The 17,612-nt window shown below is 40.7% G+C and overlaps 2 protein-coding genes across 2 annotated transcripts; both read right to left on the bottom strand.

The window, feature by feature from the left end:
- Positions 1 to 126: 126 nt before the first annotated feature.
- Positions 127 to 5,298, bottom strand: LOC136156211 (protocadherin beta-18-like). Its single transcript, XM_065918735.1, has one exon. It carries the CDS (start codon positions 4,724 to 4,726, stop codon positions 2,339 to 2,341), a length of 2,388 nt encoding a protein of 795 aa, XP_065774807.1. The 5' UTR covers positions 4,727 to 5,298; the 3' UTR covers positions 127 to 2,338.
- Positions 5,299 to 11,187: 5,889 nt separating this feature from the next.
- On the bottom strand, positions 11,188 to 14,789 carry LOC136156210 (protocadherin beta-14). Its single transcript, XM_065918734.1, has one exon. It carries the CDS (start codon positions 14,628 to 14,630, stop codon positions 12,231 to 12,233), a length of 2,400 nt encoding a protein of 799 aa, XP_065774806.1. The 5' UTR covers positions 14,631 to 14,789; the 3' UTR covers positions 11,188 to 12,230.
- Positions 14,790 to 17,612: the final 2,823 nt, after the last annotated feature.

Genomic DNA, 17,612 nt, shown 5'->3' with positions numbered 1-17,612 from the left:
GTCTAGGTGAGGTGCTTTGAGGAGAACTTAGAAGTCAAAGGACACTTAATGATGATCAGTCATCTTCATCTTGTAAAAATAACAATACAAGCCCATGTGATTTATTAAAAGTCTTTCCACGAAACAGAAGGAATTCCTCTACATATGCTTTTAAATTATATGTACCCCATGTGCCAGAATTGTGGTTTCCATTGTTTGAATCACATAAAGGAAAAAGCTACCATTTAAGTCCAGTTTATAATACCTATTATACATAAGGTCAGAGAATTAAGATTTTATGAAACTTTCAAACTATGCGAAAATGCATATGAGGGCACTTCCCATCTCTCTTACCCTTCTCTTTTTCCCTAGCATTGATCATTGTCTTATAAAGCTTGTATGTACATATTTACATATTTGTTTCTTTTTTGTGTCATCATTGAGTTTGAGAACTTTGTTTTGTTCACCTTTACACCCACTAACAGCAAGAACAGTTCCTGGCAGAGCATTCCTGTAGATACTCAACAAGTATTTGTTGACTAGATCAACGAATAAGTCACAATTAATTTTAAAATTCTGGTGGATGGATTCTCCTCCTAATATAGAAGCCGCCAGTTTTGTTGATATCCTACTTCATTATATGAGCTGGATAAACAAGGCAGCATGTTCTCAAATGGTTTTTTTTCTATGCTCTTATGAATAGAAACTTGAAATAATTCAGAATGGCATAAAATGTTTTTTTCATTAAATGGCAAAATGCCCTGGTTCCTATAAGCAAAGGAATATATTATAATAAAGAATATAATAACAAAGCACTAGTGAATCTACAAATAAGTTGTACATCTTTTAAGAACACATTTTACATTGTCAGTGTTTTTTAATATCATTAATGTCATAATGGGCTTCTTCCCAGGTAGCACTAGTGGTGAAGAACCTGCTTGCCAATACAAGAGACAGAAGAGATGCAGGTTCAATTCCTGGATTGGGAAGATCCCTTGGAGAAGGACATGGCAACCCACTCCAGTATCCTTGTGTGGAGAATCCCATGGATAGAGGAACCTGGCGGGCTATAGTCCATAGGGTTGCAGAAAATTCTACTGTGGGACCTATTATTCTACTAGGTAAGAAAGTGTTTTTCTAGGAATTTCTAACTTCTGTTAAACACTCCAAAGACCATTCAGTTCTTTATAGATCCTCAGAGACTACTAATATTCCACAATCTTTGATCCTAAATAGTACATTAATATGAAAACCACTATTTTTAACATCTCAAACCAATAGTAAGGTCCAATCCATGCAAGACTACTTAAAAGTGCTTTTGACAAGGGGAAAAAACAATTTGGCTATGTCATTTAGAGGGAAATTTATTAAAATATTGCATATTTGTTTCCAAAAACTCAATACAGAAATCTTACTTGAAAGAGATCAGAAAATCCACAACAAGGTTACTCTTTAGGCATCTCCTTCCTTCTTATCTAAGTAGATTGACTTTTGGTGCTTTTTTCATGATATAATTTCATGATATAATTTCATCATATAATTTTCTTGTTAGGTATCTAATGGGCTATTTTATACTAGTTTATAAAGCCATTTTTTAAAGCAGAGAAAATGAGATTGGTCAAGCTTGTATCAGCAATGTCTACCACCTTGTCTGATTATTTGAAATCAGAGAGGGAGATAAGTCATACAAAATAAACATGACTGCAACAATATACTATTGAAGAGAGTTGTTTTCTGAAAAAGGTAGGGTGGGATAGAAAGACACAAAAGGGATCTATTATTTAAATATTTTTAAATAATCTAGTATTTCAGTAACATATGTTATATACAGAAGGTTGATGTAAAGAGAGCAAAAGTCTAAGTATAGGAGAAATTGTAGTCTTTTCCATTTAATACAATTGTGAAACAAAAACATGCATTTTGCAGACATTTCTCCATTAAAAAATTTAAGACAGGTAGGCATAATATGATTCAATAGAAGATATACTAATAATTCATTATATTTTATGATGCCCATCTCCTACATAACCACAGTATCAAAAAATTAGGAAGCTTTTTTTTAGGAAGCAGTTTTTGAACAACAAACAGAATGCGTCTGGGGTCATCTTCAAATCAATAGTGTTTGGTGACAAAAAGTTGAAATATTGAACAAATGTTTGTGACTTTGCAGTAATGAAGTTGAAAGATCTTTCCATCAAAATAGAATAAAGAGCATACATATGACTATACACTTAAGAAAAATTGCTAACCTTCTTAACTAGGAAAATGAAATCAGCAAAAAAAATTCTATATGGATCTAAAAGCTAATGGGAAGAGTATATTTTGAAAAAACTTTCAACTCCAATAAACTGATAAATTCCTAATTGAATCCAAAACCATTTAGAAAGTCTGAGTTTTCTTCTACATTAATCACGGACCCCCGATTAGAGGCAACAGACTTCAGAACCTTGAACTCTCTGGTCCCAGTTCCTCCCGTCAGACACACCTCGTACTGGTAGCTCTGGGACAGGGTCCCCGTGCCGCTGACGTCCACCAGGTGGCCCGGGAAGTGGCCCTCGGGCACCGGGCAGCGACCCGCCGAGCCCGCCCCGCCCCTCCTGCACAGCCGCGCCGCCACGAACACCAGCACCGAGAAGAGGAAGAGCGACGACACGGACGCCAAGGCCACCACCAGGTAGACGGTGAGCGGGTCGGCCGGCGCCGCGGCCGCCGCTTCCGCTTCCGGGGGCGGCAGGTAGGGCTGCGAGAAGCCGTCCACCAGCAGCACGTGCAGCGTGACGCTGGCCGACAGCGGCGGCTCGCCGTTGTCCTTGACCAGCACCACCAGCCGCTGCTTGGGCGCGTCGCGCTCGCTCAGCAGGCGCGCCGTGCGCACCTCGCCGTTGTGCGCCCACACGCCGAACAGCCCGGGCTCCGTGGCCTTGAGCAGCTGGTACGACAGCCAGGCGTTCTGGCCCGCGTCGCCGTCCACCGCCACCACCTTGGTCACCAGGTAGCCGGGCTCGGCCGCCCTGGGCACCAGCTCGGTGCAGGGCGCCGAGGCGTTCTGCAGCGGGTAGAGCACGAAGGGCGCGTTGTCGTTGGCGTCCTCCACGAGCACGCGCACCAGCGCCTGGCTGCTGAGCGCTGGCGAGCCGCGGTCGGCGGCGCCCACGCGGAACTCGAAGGCCCGCAGGGCCTCGTAGTCCAGGGACGTGAGGGCGAAGAGGTGGCCGTTGTCGGGGTTGATGGACACGAGGGAGGCGAGGGGCAGGTGCGGGTCTGGCGGAGGCAGCAGCGAGTAGGTGACCTGGGCGTTGGCGCCCGCGTCTGTGTCTGTGGCGCTGACGCTGCCGATGTGCAGGGCGGGGCTGTTGTTCTCGCGGACCCACAGGGTGTAGGAGGTCTGGGTGAAGGCGGGGGCGTTGTCGTTGACGTCGGACACCAGCACGGTTATGTTGTGCTCGGTTTTCAGTCTGGGGGTTCCCATGTCAGTGACCGTGATCGTGATGTTGTACTCGGCTTTGCTCTCTCTGTCCAGTGGGCTCTCTGTTTCCAAGGTGTAGAAATTTTTGAAATTAGGCTTCAAGAGAAACGGAAGGTTGTCCTGAATTGAGCAAACCATCCTCCCGTTGTCGCCAGAGTCTGGGTCTCGGAGGCTAAAAACCGCGACCACCATTTCAGGCGATGAATTTTCTGGTATGGGGCTGGTAAGAGATGTTACGACTACTTCTGGTGGGTTGTCATTCACATCTACAACACTAACTAAAATTACTGATTTTCCTGAAAGGCTCCCACCGTCAATGGCCTGGATATTTATTGTGTAAGACTGAACTAATTCGAAATCCAGAAACGCTTTTAAACGGACTTCACCAGAAATTGGATGGATTTCAAATGTCTTCTGTATGTCTCTGGAAACGTGGGAAAATGAGTAAGATAGTTCTCCATTTATTCCTGCGTCTAAATCTGTAGCAGATACCTTGACGACCAAGAAGTCCAGAGGGCTGTTTTCTGGTATCGGAACCTCATAGACGGATCTCTCAAACTGTGGGGCATTGTCATTGATATCTAAGACCAACACATGCACCAGTGCAGTTCCAGACCTCGGTGGAGACCCGCCATCCAGGGCTGTTAGCGTTAATCTAAGCTCAGGCTCCTTTTCTCGATCCAGAGGTTGGTCCAGTAACAGCTCTGGGTATTTTGTACCTTCCTCACTGTCTTGCAGTTTAAGGTGGAAATGAGGATTGGGATTTAACGTGTAGTTTTGGATACCATTCTTTCCTACATCCAAATCCTGAGCGCTGTCCATTTGGAATGAGGTTCCTGGAGCAGTGCTTTCTGAGATTTTCAGAAATATATGTTTGTCTGTGAACGTGGGAGTGTGATCATTTATGTCTTCAACCCAAAGCTCAGCTCGAAAAAATTGCAAAGGATTTTCAAGTAATACCTGGAAATGCAATATACATGGCTCGGTAAGATCGCAAAGTGCCTCTCGGTCCGGTTGCTCATTTAAGAGCAAGTTGCCAGTCTGCAGATCCAACCTCAAGTGTGGTTTATAATCGTCAAAGATGACTCTGGCGCCCCGTGCAGACAGGTCTTCCACACCCAAACCTATGTCTTTCACCACGTTGCCTATAAAGGAGCCCATCTCTGTTTCCTCCGCTACAGAATAGCGCCAGGTCTCTGAACACACCAAAGACCCTCCCAGGAAAACAAAGAAAAGCAGCACTTGCCTTATCTGCTGAGGGTTTCCTTTTCTTAGCTCCATGACTCCCTAGTCAAATGCCTTTCTGCGGAAATATTTCAGTGCAATCTCAAACAGCTTCTCTTATCAGCATGAACCTTTGGGAGCCTGTAGACTTGCAGTTCTGTGGCAAAGGAGTTTTTGGCTCCCTGGCTTTCTCTTGAAAGCCTCTTTTAATCACCACTGGTTCTCCGGCACTCCCAGTTCCAAAGGTTCACGGAAACCAGAGCGTCTGATGGTACAAATATTTCCCAATGTTATCCTGCAGCGCCACCACGCGACTCTGCAGATTCTCAGGTTTTAAATATAGTTAAGTAAGTTTGAGACAAAATATTAATTTATCTTGTGTTTGTTGATGGTGCAAAAGGTATTTTCTCCTGTATTCCTATATTTCTCCTATATCTTTTTTTTCCTCCTATATTTCTTTTCTGAGTTTTTTTTTTTGTCCTATGTGATGCTGTTACTTTTATGTCTTTTTACACAATATACTACCATCTCTAGAGCTGTGGTGGATATAAAAAGTGTATTTAAGATATCATCCCAAGCTCAGATAAGTTATGCTCCCTCTGAAGACAGTATATAAAACAACTAAAAATAGTTAAGAGGACTCTTTTATGTAATTGACTTAGTGAGCAAGAGTTTCCAAGGAAAATTGGAAATGGGACCAGAGATCTTAGTCTTCTCTAGGTATCGGCAGATACACTTCAAAAAAATGATAAGGATAAAGGCATGCACTGGAAACTGAACCTGGTATATGAAAACAGTTTTTCAGGGGAGGCTGGACAATACTGGCTGGGTAAATGGTACTGTTTACTTAGGAATACTACATAAGTGACCTTCCTGGCAGCAGTAAAAAGTAAATGCTCATCAGTATTGAATAATGTAAGATATGTCCAGTTTCTGTCAACATTTTTAAAGTTGAACGAACTGGAGCCCAGTTTAGTTGTGGAACTGAATTCTGTTTTGTACACCCAAGCCTTTCAGAGATATAATTCTACATATTTTAGTCCTCCATTCATTAATTTGTTTGGCAAATATTTATTGAACATATACTTTGTGCTAGGCATGGTGATTAGTGTTAGGGGTAGAATGGGAAACAGACAGTTTCTGTCCTGAAAGATGGAGGCAGAAAAGTGATCACACATTTAAAATAGAGTATAATGAATGCCATGATAAGCAAAAGTTCATGCTTGTATAAGAGCATAGGGTCACTTAACCAGAATTTGGAAGTACAGGAAAGACTTTTCTGGAAGAAGTAAATTCTGGTTTGATACATGAAAAATGAGTATGAGTAATCCAAATAAAAACTGGACATGGGCTAAAATTTCCAACAAACTAAAAACATGGTTGTACAGATCCAAAATGAAAGAAGTGTTTTGGAAGAACTGAAATAGGATCAGTATGGCTGAGTCATAGAGCAAGAAGACAGAAATGGTGAGATTAGAAAGATCAACAAATAATTTTGTAACACATGCCAAGGTATTTGGACTCTACATAAATAGAAATGTGAGATTATTGAAAGGTTGTAAATAGAAAAGTGACATGAACCAGTTTTATTTTTTAAAAGATGATCTTGTTTCAGAGTTGATGATAAATCACAGAGGAGTAAGACTAAAGGCAAGGGACAGATTAGAAGTTGTTGCATTAATACAGTTAAGAGGTGATATTGCTCTCATCTACAAATGCTGTTATAGAGTTGTATTAGGATAATAAAGATAAAATATGCAGTATGTGGTGATTAAACAGAGTAGAATAAGAATGAGTAAAAGTAAATGTATGATTTTTTTTCAGGCTTAGGGAACTGGGTGAGTGTTAGTTCTGTTAACTGATAGAGTGAACACAGGAAGACCAGAAGGCATATGTACAGAGCTAGAGAAAACATTTAGTTTTGATGCAGGGAAAATTTTGATGTAAAACATGTTGAGTTTAAAGTGTCCATAGAGCATCCATATAAATTATTACATAAATGATCTTACATTGTATAAAGTGAGGAAGGAGGTTTGGGCTGCAGAGAAAATTTGGGACTTATTGATCTGAATGGTGACTGAAGCCCTTAGAGAAATAATGTAAGTTGTAAATTAAGAGAAGTATGTTTGAATTTATGATTTTAGAGATGCAGCTCTAAAAGACTACTCTTTTTTTTTTCTTAAGACTACTCTCTTTAGAAGTGGTCATGATTATATAGATCTGCTAGACTAGGGAAGAATTGGATGTCACTAGAGATGAAGAAGGTTAGAGAGTAAGTCAAATTCCTGGACTTAAGACTGTAGTAAGGGACGGACAGAGGAAAACTATAAGAAGTTGTATTTGAAAACTAGCTTTACCCCACTTCTCTCCCATGATCTTGATTAATTTAAAATCAACTGACATCCAGTTGACTTGATTCCCTCACTTGATGACAAGCAAAGACTATTTAGGCAGGAAGGTTTGCTATTTCTTTCAGCACTTTGAAGGTAGTTTACTTTTTAAAAATTTCCATTGCTACTGTTGAGAAGTTGTCAACATGGAACATAGCTTTCAGTCTGTCATGTGTTTAAAGACGAAAAGTCTTTTTTCTATGACTTTTCTTTAAAAAAATTCTGCTTTTTTCAAATTTCACAACGATGTTTCCAGGTATGGTTATCTTTTGTTTATCCTGTTAGGCTTATTTGAGTCTCTTGAATCTGTGCACTTATGTTTTCATTAATTCTGAAGAATTCCCAGCCATTATTTTTTTTTAGATTTATTTATTGGCTGCACCAGGGTCTTCATTGCTGCATGCACGCTTTCTCTAATTGCAGCAAGCAGGGGCTACTCTCTAGTTGTGGTGCTCAGACTTCCCATTTTGGTGGCTTCTCCTGTTGAGGAGCACCAGCTCTGGGGCTCAGGGCTTCAGTAGTTCCCTCTAGCAGCATGTGGGATCCTAGTTCTTAGATCAGGGATCCAACCTATGTCTCCTGCATTGCAAGGTGGATTCTTAAACACTGGACCACCAGGGAAGTCCCACAGTAATTAGTTTTTCAAATATTGCCTCCGATCCAGTCTTTCTCATCTCTCCTAGAACTCTGGATAAATATGTTAAACTTGTTTACTCTGTTATTCTTTTCTAACCATCTCCCCCATATTTTCTATCTTACTAACCCTATGAGTTGCATGTGGGATAAGTTATTTTCTGCCCTATCTTTTGCTCCACAAATTATTTTGTTGCATTTAGTTTTCTATTAAACCTTTTATGCAGCTTAAAATTGTATCACATTTTTCAGTTTTAGGAGTTCTACTTGATTATTTTCTAATCTTTCATATTTTATTGTTTCTTGTTCCCTGTACATTTTAAAGTATATATTTTATTTCAGTTGAAGTTGTTAGCTTATTATAGAGTGTGTCTGATAATTGAAACATCTCAAGTGTTTGCAAGTTTGAAAAGTGAAATTGTTAGGCGTTCAGCTCTTTGCGGCCCCATGCACCATAGCCCACCAGACTTCCTCTGTCCATGGAATTCTCCAAGCAAGAAAACTGGAGTAGGTAGCCATTTTTTCCTTTAGGGGATCCCCGGTCTCCTGCATTGCAGGCAGATTCTTTACTGTCTGAGCCACCAGGGAAGCCCATTTGCAAGTTTGTTTGTTTATTTTTTTGTTCCGTGTTTTGCTGGGTTTCACTCATGGTGTCATATTTCTTTGTGCATGTAGTTTTCTTTATATTCAAGTTAACATAAAAATTATATAAATAATTCTAGGCATAAGATGAATAAACCTTCTTTCATAGAAGGTCTCCATTTGATTCTATCAAGATCTGGGACGACTGCTTGTCAACTACCACCTTAAATTAAGTTCAACGTTAAAAATCAAGTTAAAGGCTAAAATTGCACACAGGGGCTCATCAATTTCCAGTTTATTATCATAAATGTGGTAGTTCTTAGGAATCCAGACTTATTGAAGTGAAGGTCTTCTATCAGCTTCTCAGTATGTTAGGCTTTGATTTTCTCCCCCATATACACCATCGAAATAGAGGTTCACATTTTCCAGAATTCCAAATCCCAGGGAAAAAAATGGATTGGGTGTTGTTTTATCTTTCTGAATTACCTTTTAACATTAACTGTGACCTGACAATGTATTAGTATGTTATTAAGCTATTTTTTCCAGTAGGAGTGTTGGTGTACATAATCTATACCACCCTTACTAAAAATATAAAATCTCAAGGATATTGTTATGTCTCAAAATGAGAAGCAAATACTTTGGTCTCATGGAGTGTGGGGAATTGATCTTATTGAGAGGATACAGAAATAATATATATATTTTAACCAACTTGATCTGATCAATACTAAATCAACTATGATGCTGCAATCAATTTAAGCAGTGTCTTTGAATAGTTTTTTTTTTTTGTCATTGATATTGGTATAGCTCATACTTCTGTCCACACCCCTATGTAAAACACACATCTTCTTTCCTACATCTGTTCCTTCTTCCTTTCTTCCAATATGTTTATATATTTGTATATTTTTACAAGTGTAAGATATTATGTATTATATGGATATATTGGTACTGTACTATAAATCTCAGTCTCTTTTTTCCTTTTTTCTTCCTTTTAAAACATTTGGAATTTATCCATGTGATTGTACACCAAGTTCACTACTTTTCAACACTATACAGTAAAGTGAAGTGAAGTGTTAGCTGCTCAGTCATGTCCGACTCTTTGTCACCTGGTGGAGTATAGCTCACCAGGCTCCTCTGTCCATGGAATTCTTCAGGCAAGCATACTGGAGTGGGTTGCCATTCCCTTCTCCAGGGGATCTTCCTGACCCAGGGATCCAACCCAGGTTTCCTGCAGGTTGTAGGACTGTAGGCAGAGGACGTTCACTCCTTTTGAATAACGCATAGTACTCCTTCACAAATATGTTTCACATTTATCAATTGCTTTACTGATGAATATGTAGACAAACTCCTATTCTTTGCTTTCCCAAGATAAACATTCTTATGCACATCACTTTGAAAAGCTGTGTTAGAATTTTTCTGGCTATACGCCCCAAAGTAGAAATGCTAGATCATAAACTGTGTATATTTTTAGTAAAACTAAATTTACATACATACTAAGTTTCATTAAATACTATTGAAATTCCCTCAAAATGGGGGTATATGCAATTTTCTATGCATATACATCTATGGTTCCATATGATGTTACCCAAATTTCTCATCTATGGGTGTAAAATTATTTGATCATGTATATCATCAACTAATGAGGTTGTGGGAAAAGAACTTCGTGTTCTTTTCAGACTTTGTTTTCCCCTCTTTTGAATTACTTTTCTCTTTTGTCCTTTAAAAAACATTCTGTTGGCTCCCTTGATTTTCTGACTTTTGCTGATCTGAGGAGTTATCTGAATAATCTAAATATCAATCCTTCTGAGTTAAAATGTTGCAAGTAGCTTCTCCCTGCATCCCATCTGCTAGTTTATCTGAGCTATCCTCTAGTTTTAAGGTAGTAATGTTTGTCAGTTTTTATCTTTATTGTTTGCACTTTTCAAAATTTATTTTTTTTAATTGAAGGATAATTGCTTTACAATATTGTGTTAGTTTCTGCCATGCATCAGCATGAATCAGCCACAGGTATACACATTTTTCCTCCTGAACCTCCCTTCCACCTCCTGTTTGCACTTTTAAAACCTTGTTTAAGAAAGTGAAACCAATAGTAAGGTTGTAAAGGTATTTTTACTTAGATATTTTCTTTATATAGTGAATTTTCCAGCCAATTTTACTGGAAAAGTAATCAATCTCTCCCTCCCCCCAGTAATTTTGACACCTCTTCAATCATGACTAAATTTTCCTATATAAAAGGATCTGATCTTGAATTTCATTCTATCTGGCAGTGTACAAGCTTGTTTCTGAATTATTCAAGTAGAGTATTTTGTTCTTGTCTATTCTTACTCTTATGCATAAGAAAAATAAGATTTGTTTCTTATGCCTCTGAGAGATAAAGAGGGTCCAAACATTTTTTTTTTTCGGGACTGTACTGCCTTACGGAGAAGGCAATGGCACCCCACTCTAGTACTCTTGCCTGGAAAACTCCATGGACGGAGGAGCCTGGTATGCTGCGTGCGGTCCATGGGGTTGCTAAGAGTCGGACAGACTGAGCGGCTTCACTTTCACTTTTCACTTTCATGCATTGGAGAAGGAAATGGCAAACAACTCCAGTGTTCTTGCCTGGAGAATCTCAGGGACGGGGGAGCCTGGTGGACTGCTGTCTATGGGGTCACACAGAGTCGGATACGACTGAAGCGACTTAGCAGCAGCAGCAGCAGTACTGCTTAAATGTCTAGTTAATAAAATTCTCACAACTAGTATCTGTTGCAATGCAAAATAAGACCAGTAAAAGCTTCATGAAGCAAAGAAAAATTTCCTGAGAAAATTGGAATTTGTTTTACCCATTTCACAATGTCAGCAAAGCTGCATTTTACTACATCATCTAGTCTACAATATTTAATTTTGTAAGAGAAATCACAGAAGTGTATATGCACAGTAGCTTTATTATCCACACTACATTCTAGTTACCAAAATCTGCACTGAACTGTACACTTATAGATTGGAGATATTATGATTTGGAACACCATGAGGCATCTATAAGCCATTAATATAGACCCATCCTTTGTGAACATCTGAGAAAGAGCACAAATATTAAGGATTTTTGATATTTACTTTTAAAAATTAAGAGAAAAGTGAACCGAGTTCATTTCTTTAACAGTCTGAATTTTCATCTTAATTATTAAGAAGTTTTTATCTATATTATTCTAATGGAAGAATATTTTACTTAAGATGACACCATAAACAATCAAGCTATGTAATGAACACTATAAAATAATACAAATTTAAACTGGCAAGTGTGGCATATTGAGAGAAAACAAAGCAGCAATGTAAAATAGCAGAACTCCTCCCCTCAAAACACCATCAACACTGAGAAAAAAGGAAAATTACTTAAGAAATCACTAATTTTCAATTTGGTCACTTTTGTCATAAATTGAATTCATGAAAAACACGATATAACAATAACCGAAACAAATAAGGTACCCTACTACTGAAGATGGACTGGTAGCACTTTTACCCTTTATGATAAAAAATTTCAAAAGGAAGAGTGCAATAAGATCCAATATACGTTGCACCCAGTCAACAGAACTTTTAATCTTTGATGTATCTATCTATGCTTTGATGAAATATCTAGAAGTAAATTACATATATAGTGGCATTCCCTAATACTTTAGAATTTGCACCTCCAAATAATAATCACACCATTGTCACAACAAAAAATTAGCAATAACTCCATTACTATGACATTTAGATCAAATGTACATAAAAATCAGAAAACTATTTTCATGACATTATAACCACTAATTTTTAAAGCCACTAAAGATTTTTAAAGCAACTGCGAGGGGATCATGAGAAATGATAATACATGCAACTACCATCCAACATGAACTATATTACAGATTGGCAAAAAGAGGCCTACCAAAAAAAGGAGGGGTCTACACTTTGCCAAGAATAACAAAATATCAGAAGTTTAAATTATTTTACTGAAGGTTGAGTCCAAAGCTATTTCTAAAGTTTTCATGTTCCCCTATATGCCTACCGGTGTCTTGGACTGGAAGATTAGGGATAATCGGCTTCAGAAATTTAAATTCATTCGTCCCAGTTCCTCCCATCAGACACACCTCGTACTGGTAGCTCTGGGACAGGGTCCCCGTGCCGCTGACGTCCACCAGGTGGCCCGGGAAGTGGCCCTCGGGCACCGGGCAGCGACCCGCCGAGCCCGCCCCGCCCCTCCTGCACAGCCGCGCCGCCACGAACACCAGCACCGAGAAGAGGAAGAGCGACGACACGGACGCCAAGGCCACCACCAGGTAGACGGTGAGCGGGTCGGCCGGCGCCGCGGCCGCCGCTTCCGCTTCCGGGGGCGGCAGGTAGGGCTGCGAGAAGCCGTCCACCAGCAGCACGTGCAGCGTGACGCTGGCCGACAGCGGCGGCTCGCCGTTGTCCTTGACCAGCACCACCAGCCGCTGCTTGGGCGCGTCGCGCTCGCTGAGCAGCCGCGCCGTGCGCACCTCGCCGTTGTGCGCCCACACGCCGAACAGCCCGGGCTCCGTGGCCTTGAGCAGCTGGTACGACAGCCAGGCGTTCTGGCCCGCGTCGCCGTCCACCGCCACCACCTTGGTCACCAGGTAGCCGGGCTCGGCCGCCCTGGGCACCAGCTCGGTGCAGGGTGCCGAGGCGTTCTGCAGCGGGTAGAGCACGAAGGGCGCGTTGTCGTTGGCGTCCTCCACGAGCACGCGCACCAGCGCCTGGCTGCTGAGCGCGGGCGAGCCGCGGTCGGCGGCGCCCACGCGGAACTCGAAGGCCCGCAGGGCCTCGTAGTCCAGGGACGTGAGGGCGAAGAGGTGGCCGTTGTCGGGGTTGATGGACACGAGGGAGGCGAGGGGCAGGTGCGGGTCGGGCGGCGGCAGCAGCGAGTAGGTGACCTGGGCGTTGGCGCCCGCGTCTGTGTCTGTGGCGCTGACGCTGCCGATGTGCAGGGCGGGGCTGTTGTTCTCGCGGACCCACAGGGTGTAGGAGGTCTGGGTGAAGGCGGGGGCGTTGTCGTTGACGTCGGACACCAGCACGGTTATGTTGTGCTCGGTTTTCAGTCTGGGGGTTCCCATGTCAGTGACGGTGATGGTGATGTTGTACTCGGCTCTTTCCTCTCTGTCCAGTGCTTTATCTGAAACTAGGGTGAAAAAGTTCTTGAAGGTCGGTTTCAGAAAAAATGGGAGGTCATCTTGGATAGAGCAAATAATCCTTCCATTTTCTCCAGCGTCTTGGTCTCGGACACTAAAAAGAGCCACAAGGGTCTCTGCGGCGTTCTCTGGAATTATCTTTGTAATTGATGAGATGATCACTTCTGGCGGATTGTCATTTGTATCTATTACTTTCACCAAAAGAGTGCATTCTTCGGAAAGACCCCCACCGTCTGTTGCCTGAATATTTATAGTGTAGGATTGTACTACTTCAAAATCCAGTTGGGATCTCAAATGAACTTCCCCAGATACTGGATTGATTTCAAACGTTTTACGAATATCTTCTGATGCATGAAAAAACGTATAAAGTATTTTCCCATAATTTCCTGCATCCAGATCCTTAGCAGAGACGGTGATAATCCAAGAGCCAACCGGTGCGTTTTCCAGGATCTGCACCTCATAGAGCCTCTGAGGAAACTCTGGGGCATTGTCGTTGATGTCTAAGACCTTGATGAGGACCAAAGTTGTCCCAGACCTGGGGGGGTTTCCACCATCCAGTGCTACAAGTGTTAATATGAGCTCAGGCTCCTCCTCATGATCTAATGCTCTGTGCAGGACCAGTTCTGGGTATATCTTTCCATCGTCGCTGTCTTGAATTTTAATGTAGAAGTGAGAATTGGGGCTAACTGTGTAGTTTTGAAGACTGTTGCTTCCTACATCCAAATCTTGGGCACTCTCCATTAGGAATGTAGTTCCAATAGTGGTACTTTCTGATATTTTAATAACTATTTCATTGTCAAGAAATGTAGGGGAGTGATCATTTATATCTTTGATGTGCAGCTCAGCCTGAAAAAACTGTAAAGGGTTCTCCAATACCATCTGAAAATGCATCACACAGGGCTCCGTGGAGTCACACAACTCTTCCCGGTCCAGTTTATCATTTATCAGCAAATCCCCAGTCAGCAAATCGAGGTGCAAATGCTTTTCATTATCATCAAATACTACCCGAGCTTCCCGTGAAGAGAGCTCCTCCACTCCAAGCCCCAGATCCCTTGCCAGATTAGCCACCAAAGAACCGATTTCTGTTTCCTCTGCCACAGAATAGGTCACAGACTCAGGACGCGCTTGAGACAATCCCAGTAAAACAAAGAGAATCAGGACTTGCCTTTTCCGCAGAAGGAGTGCCCCTCTGATCTCCATGGTTCTTTCAAGAAACCTCTTTTGTGGAAATTTTTTAGTTCAGCCCTAATTTTCAAACCGAGGGTCCTTTTTTTTTAAGTCGGAAACTTCTGAAGTCTATATAAACCTCCAAGTCTGTAGGTGAAGCGCGTTAATACCTTTCTTTTCAGTGGGTTGGATGTTCTCTGTTCTCATGAATAATGGAGCCCTGTGTTGTAGAAGCACCGTTTTTGCCTTATACTGCAGCGCCACCATGTGTCTCTGTGAATTTTTTTCAGTAAAAAATTTTTTCTCTTTAAACAAGTAATTCATATATTCATCTGGAATATTTTAAAGCAAATACCAAACATCATGTATTTTTACCTCTAAATACTTCATTAAGTATCTCTAACAGATAAGGACTACAAATTTAGTGATAGAACCTTAGTACATTTTATATTTGATCTGTGTTTGCATTTCCCCATTTTCTTTTAAATCAGTATTTAAACAAGGTTCATGAAATGCATTGAATTATGACTTTTGAATGCTTGACAAGAAGAACCGTTAAAATATCCTGAACTGAAAAAATTATGTCTTATTCAGGCCATTTCTTGAGTTATTGCAAATGTATTCTCCTCTCCAATCTTGTAAACACTTAATAGATTTCAGTCAGTTATGGTTAGTATTGTCATTACTTTTTCACTTGTATATTTTTAAAAACTACATATTAAGGACATGACATTGTCTTTATGGTGCTTAAATGCTAAAAAATTTGGTAATCAAAATATGCCAAAGTAATCAAATATACCAAGTAATCAAAATATGCCAAATGTATGCTTAGGTAAATAGTAATATGTAAATATCTAGAAGGGACATCTTATACCCAGGAGATAGCACTGCATAGTGGTTATGAACAGGGATTCTGGAATCACAATCTCTACATTAGAATCCTAGTTCTGCTACTCACTGTCTACAGTCATGGGCAAATTATGTACCTCTGCTTCCTTACCTATAAAATAGGGGTAATATTAATGTTTACCTTCTAGGATGATTATTGTAGGAATCTAACGGTTTAACATTACGAAGTGGCTGGTAAGTGCTTGTTCAGTTCAGTTCAGTTGCTCAGTCATGTCTGACTCTTCGCAACCCCATGGACTGCAGCATGCCAGGCTTCCCTGTCCATCACCAACTCCCAGAGCTTGCTCAAACTCATGTCTATCGAATCAGTGATGCCATCCAACCACCTCATCCTCTGTCATCCCCTTCTCCTGCCTTCAATCTTTCCCAGCATCAGAATCTTTTCCAGTGAGTCAGTTCTTCACATCAGGTGGCCAAAGTATTGGAGCTTCAGCTTCAGCATCAATCCTTCCAATGAATATTCAGGACTGATTTCCTTTAGGATTGACTGGTTTGATCTCCTTGCAGCCCAAGGGGACTCTCAAGAGTCTTTTCCAGCACCACAGTTCAAAAGTATAAATTCTTTGGTGCTTATCTTTCTTTATGGTCCACTCTCACATCCATACATGACTACTGGAAAAACCATAGCTTTGACTAGATGGATTTTTGTCAGCAAAGTAATGTCTCTGCTTTTTAATATGCTGTCTAGGTTGGTAATAACTTTTCTTCCAAGGAGCAAGCATCTTTTAATTTCATGGCTGAAATTATGATAGCATATATATGCTACCACGTGTGAAATACATAGCTAGTGGGAAGGTGCTGTATAGCACAGGAAGCTCAGTGCTCTGTAATGACCTAGAGAGGAGAGCAGGAAAGGTAGGAGGGATGCTCAAGAGGGAGGGGATATGTGTGTACATATAGCTGATTCATGCAAAATTAATACAACATCGTAAAGCAGTTACACTCCAATTATATGGCTGCTGACTAATCAGAATGATTGCTACATGTTGGAGTAGCTGTGGAAATTTCTTAAGGCAACAATGAAGTTTGCTGCATCAGTGGAGTCTTTGTTTCATGAACAGTTTCTCTGTCGCCCATAATGCTGTTTGAGAGCATTTTACCCATAGTGGAACTTCTTTCAAAATTGGAGTTGATTCTTTTAAACCCTGCTGCTACTTTATCAACTAAGTTTATGTCATATTCTAAATCCTTTGTTGTCATTTCAGTAACCTTCACAGCATTTTCACTTGTAGATTCCATCTCAAGAAACCACTTTCTTTGTTCATCCATAAGAAGCAACTCCTCATCCATGAGAAAGTTTCATCATGAGATTTCAGCAGTTCAGTCACATCTTCAGGGTCCATTTCTAATTCTAGTTCTTTTGCTATTTCCACCACATCTGAAGTTTCTTCCTCCACTGAGGTTTGAACCCCTGAGTCACAGGGTTGAAATAAACTTCTTCTAAACTCCTGTTAATATTGATATTTTGATTGCTCCCCATGAATCATGTATTTCTGATGGCATCCAGAATGGTGAATCTGTTTCGAAAGGTTTTCAATTTCCTTTGCCCAGATCCATTAGAGAAATCACCGTCTGTGGCAGCCAAACATTTATGAAATGTATTTCTTTTTTTTTTCTTTTTAAAAAAATTTTATTGGAGTATAGTTGATTTACAATATAGTTTTAGTTTCCAATGTATAGCAAAGTAGATCAGCTATGAATATACATATATCCACTCTTTTTTAGATTATTTTCCCACATAGGCCATTATAGAGTATTGTATAGAGTTTCTTGTGCTATACAGTAGGTTTTTTATTATTTATCTATTTTATATATGTCTGTGTCCTCAGTCCCTCAGTAGTACCTGACTCTTTGCGACCCCATAGACTGTAACCTGCCAGGCTCCTCTGTCCATGGGGTTTCCCAGGCAAGAATACTGGAGTGGGTTGCCATTTCCTACTCCATGAAATGTATTTCTTAAATAATTAAGACTTGAAAATCAAAATGACTCCTTGATTCATGGGGTGCAGAATGGATGTTGTGTGCAGGCATGAAAACAGCACTATTCTGGTTGTACATCTCCAGCACTAGGTCTCACCAGTGGGTTTAAAATACTCAGTAATCCAT

Source organism: Muntiacus reevesi, chromosome 1 (assembly GCF_963930625.1).
Source record: "Muntiacus reevesi chromosome 1, mMunRee1.1, whole genome shotgun sequence".
NCBI lineage: Eukaryota > Metazoa > Chordata > Mammalia > Artiodactyla > Cervidae > Muntiacus > Muntiacus reevesi.
The sequence above is the reverse complement of the archived record's forward strand: the minus strand, read 5'-3'. Positions and strand labels throughout refer to the sequence as shown.

Coding starts and splice junctions, on each gene's coding strand:
- LOC136156211 (XM_065918735.1), bottom strand. CDS start 4,726: ATGGAGCTAAGAAAAGGAAACCCTCAGCAGATAAGGCAAGTGCTGCTT.
- LOC136156210 (XM_065918734.1), bottom strand. CDS start 14,630: ATGGAGATCAGAGGGGCACTCCTTCTGCGGAAAAGGCAAGTCCTGATT.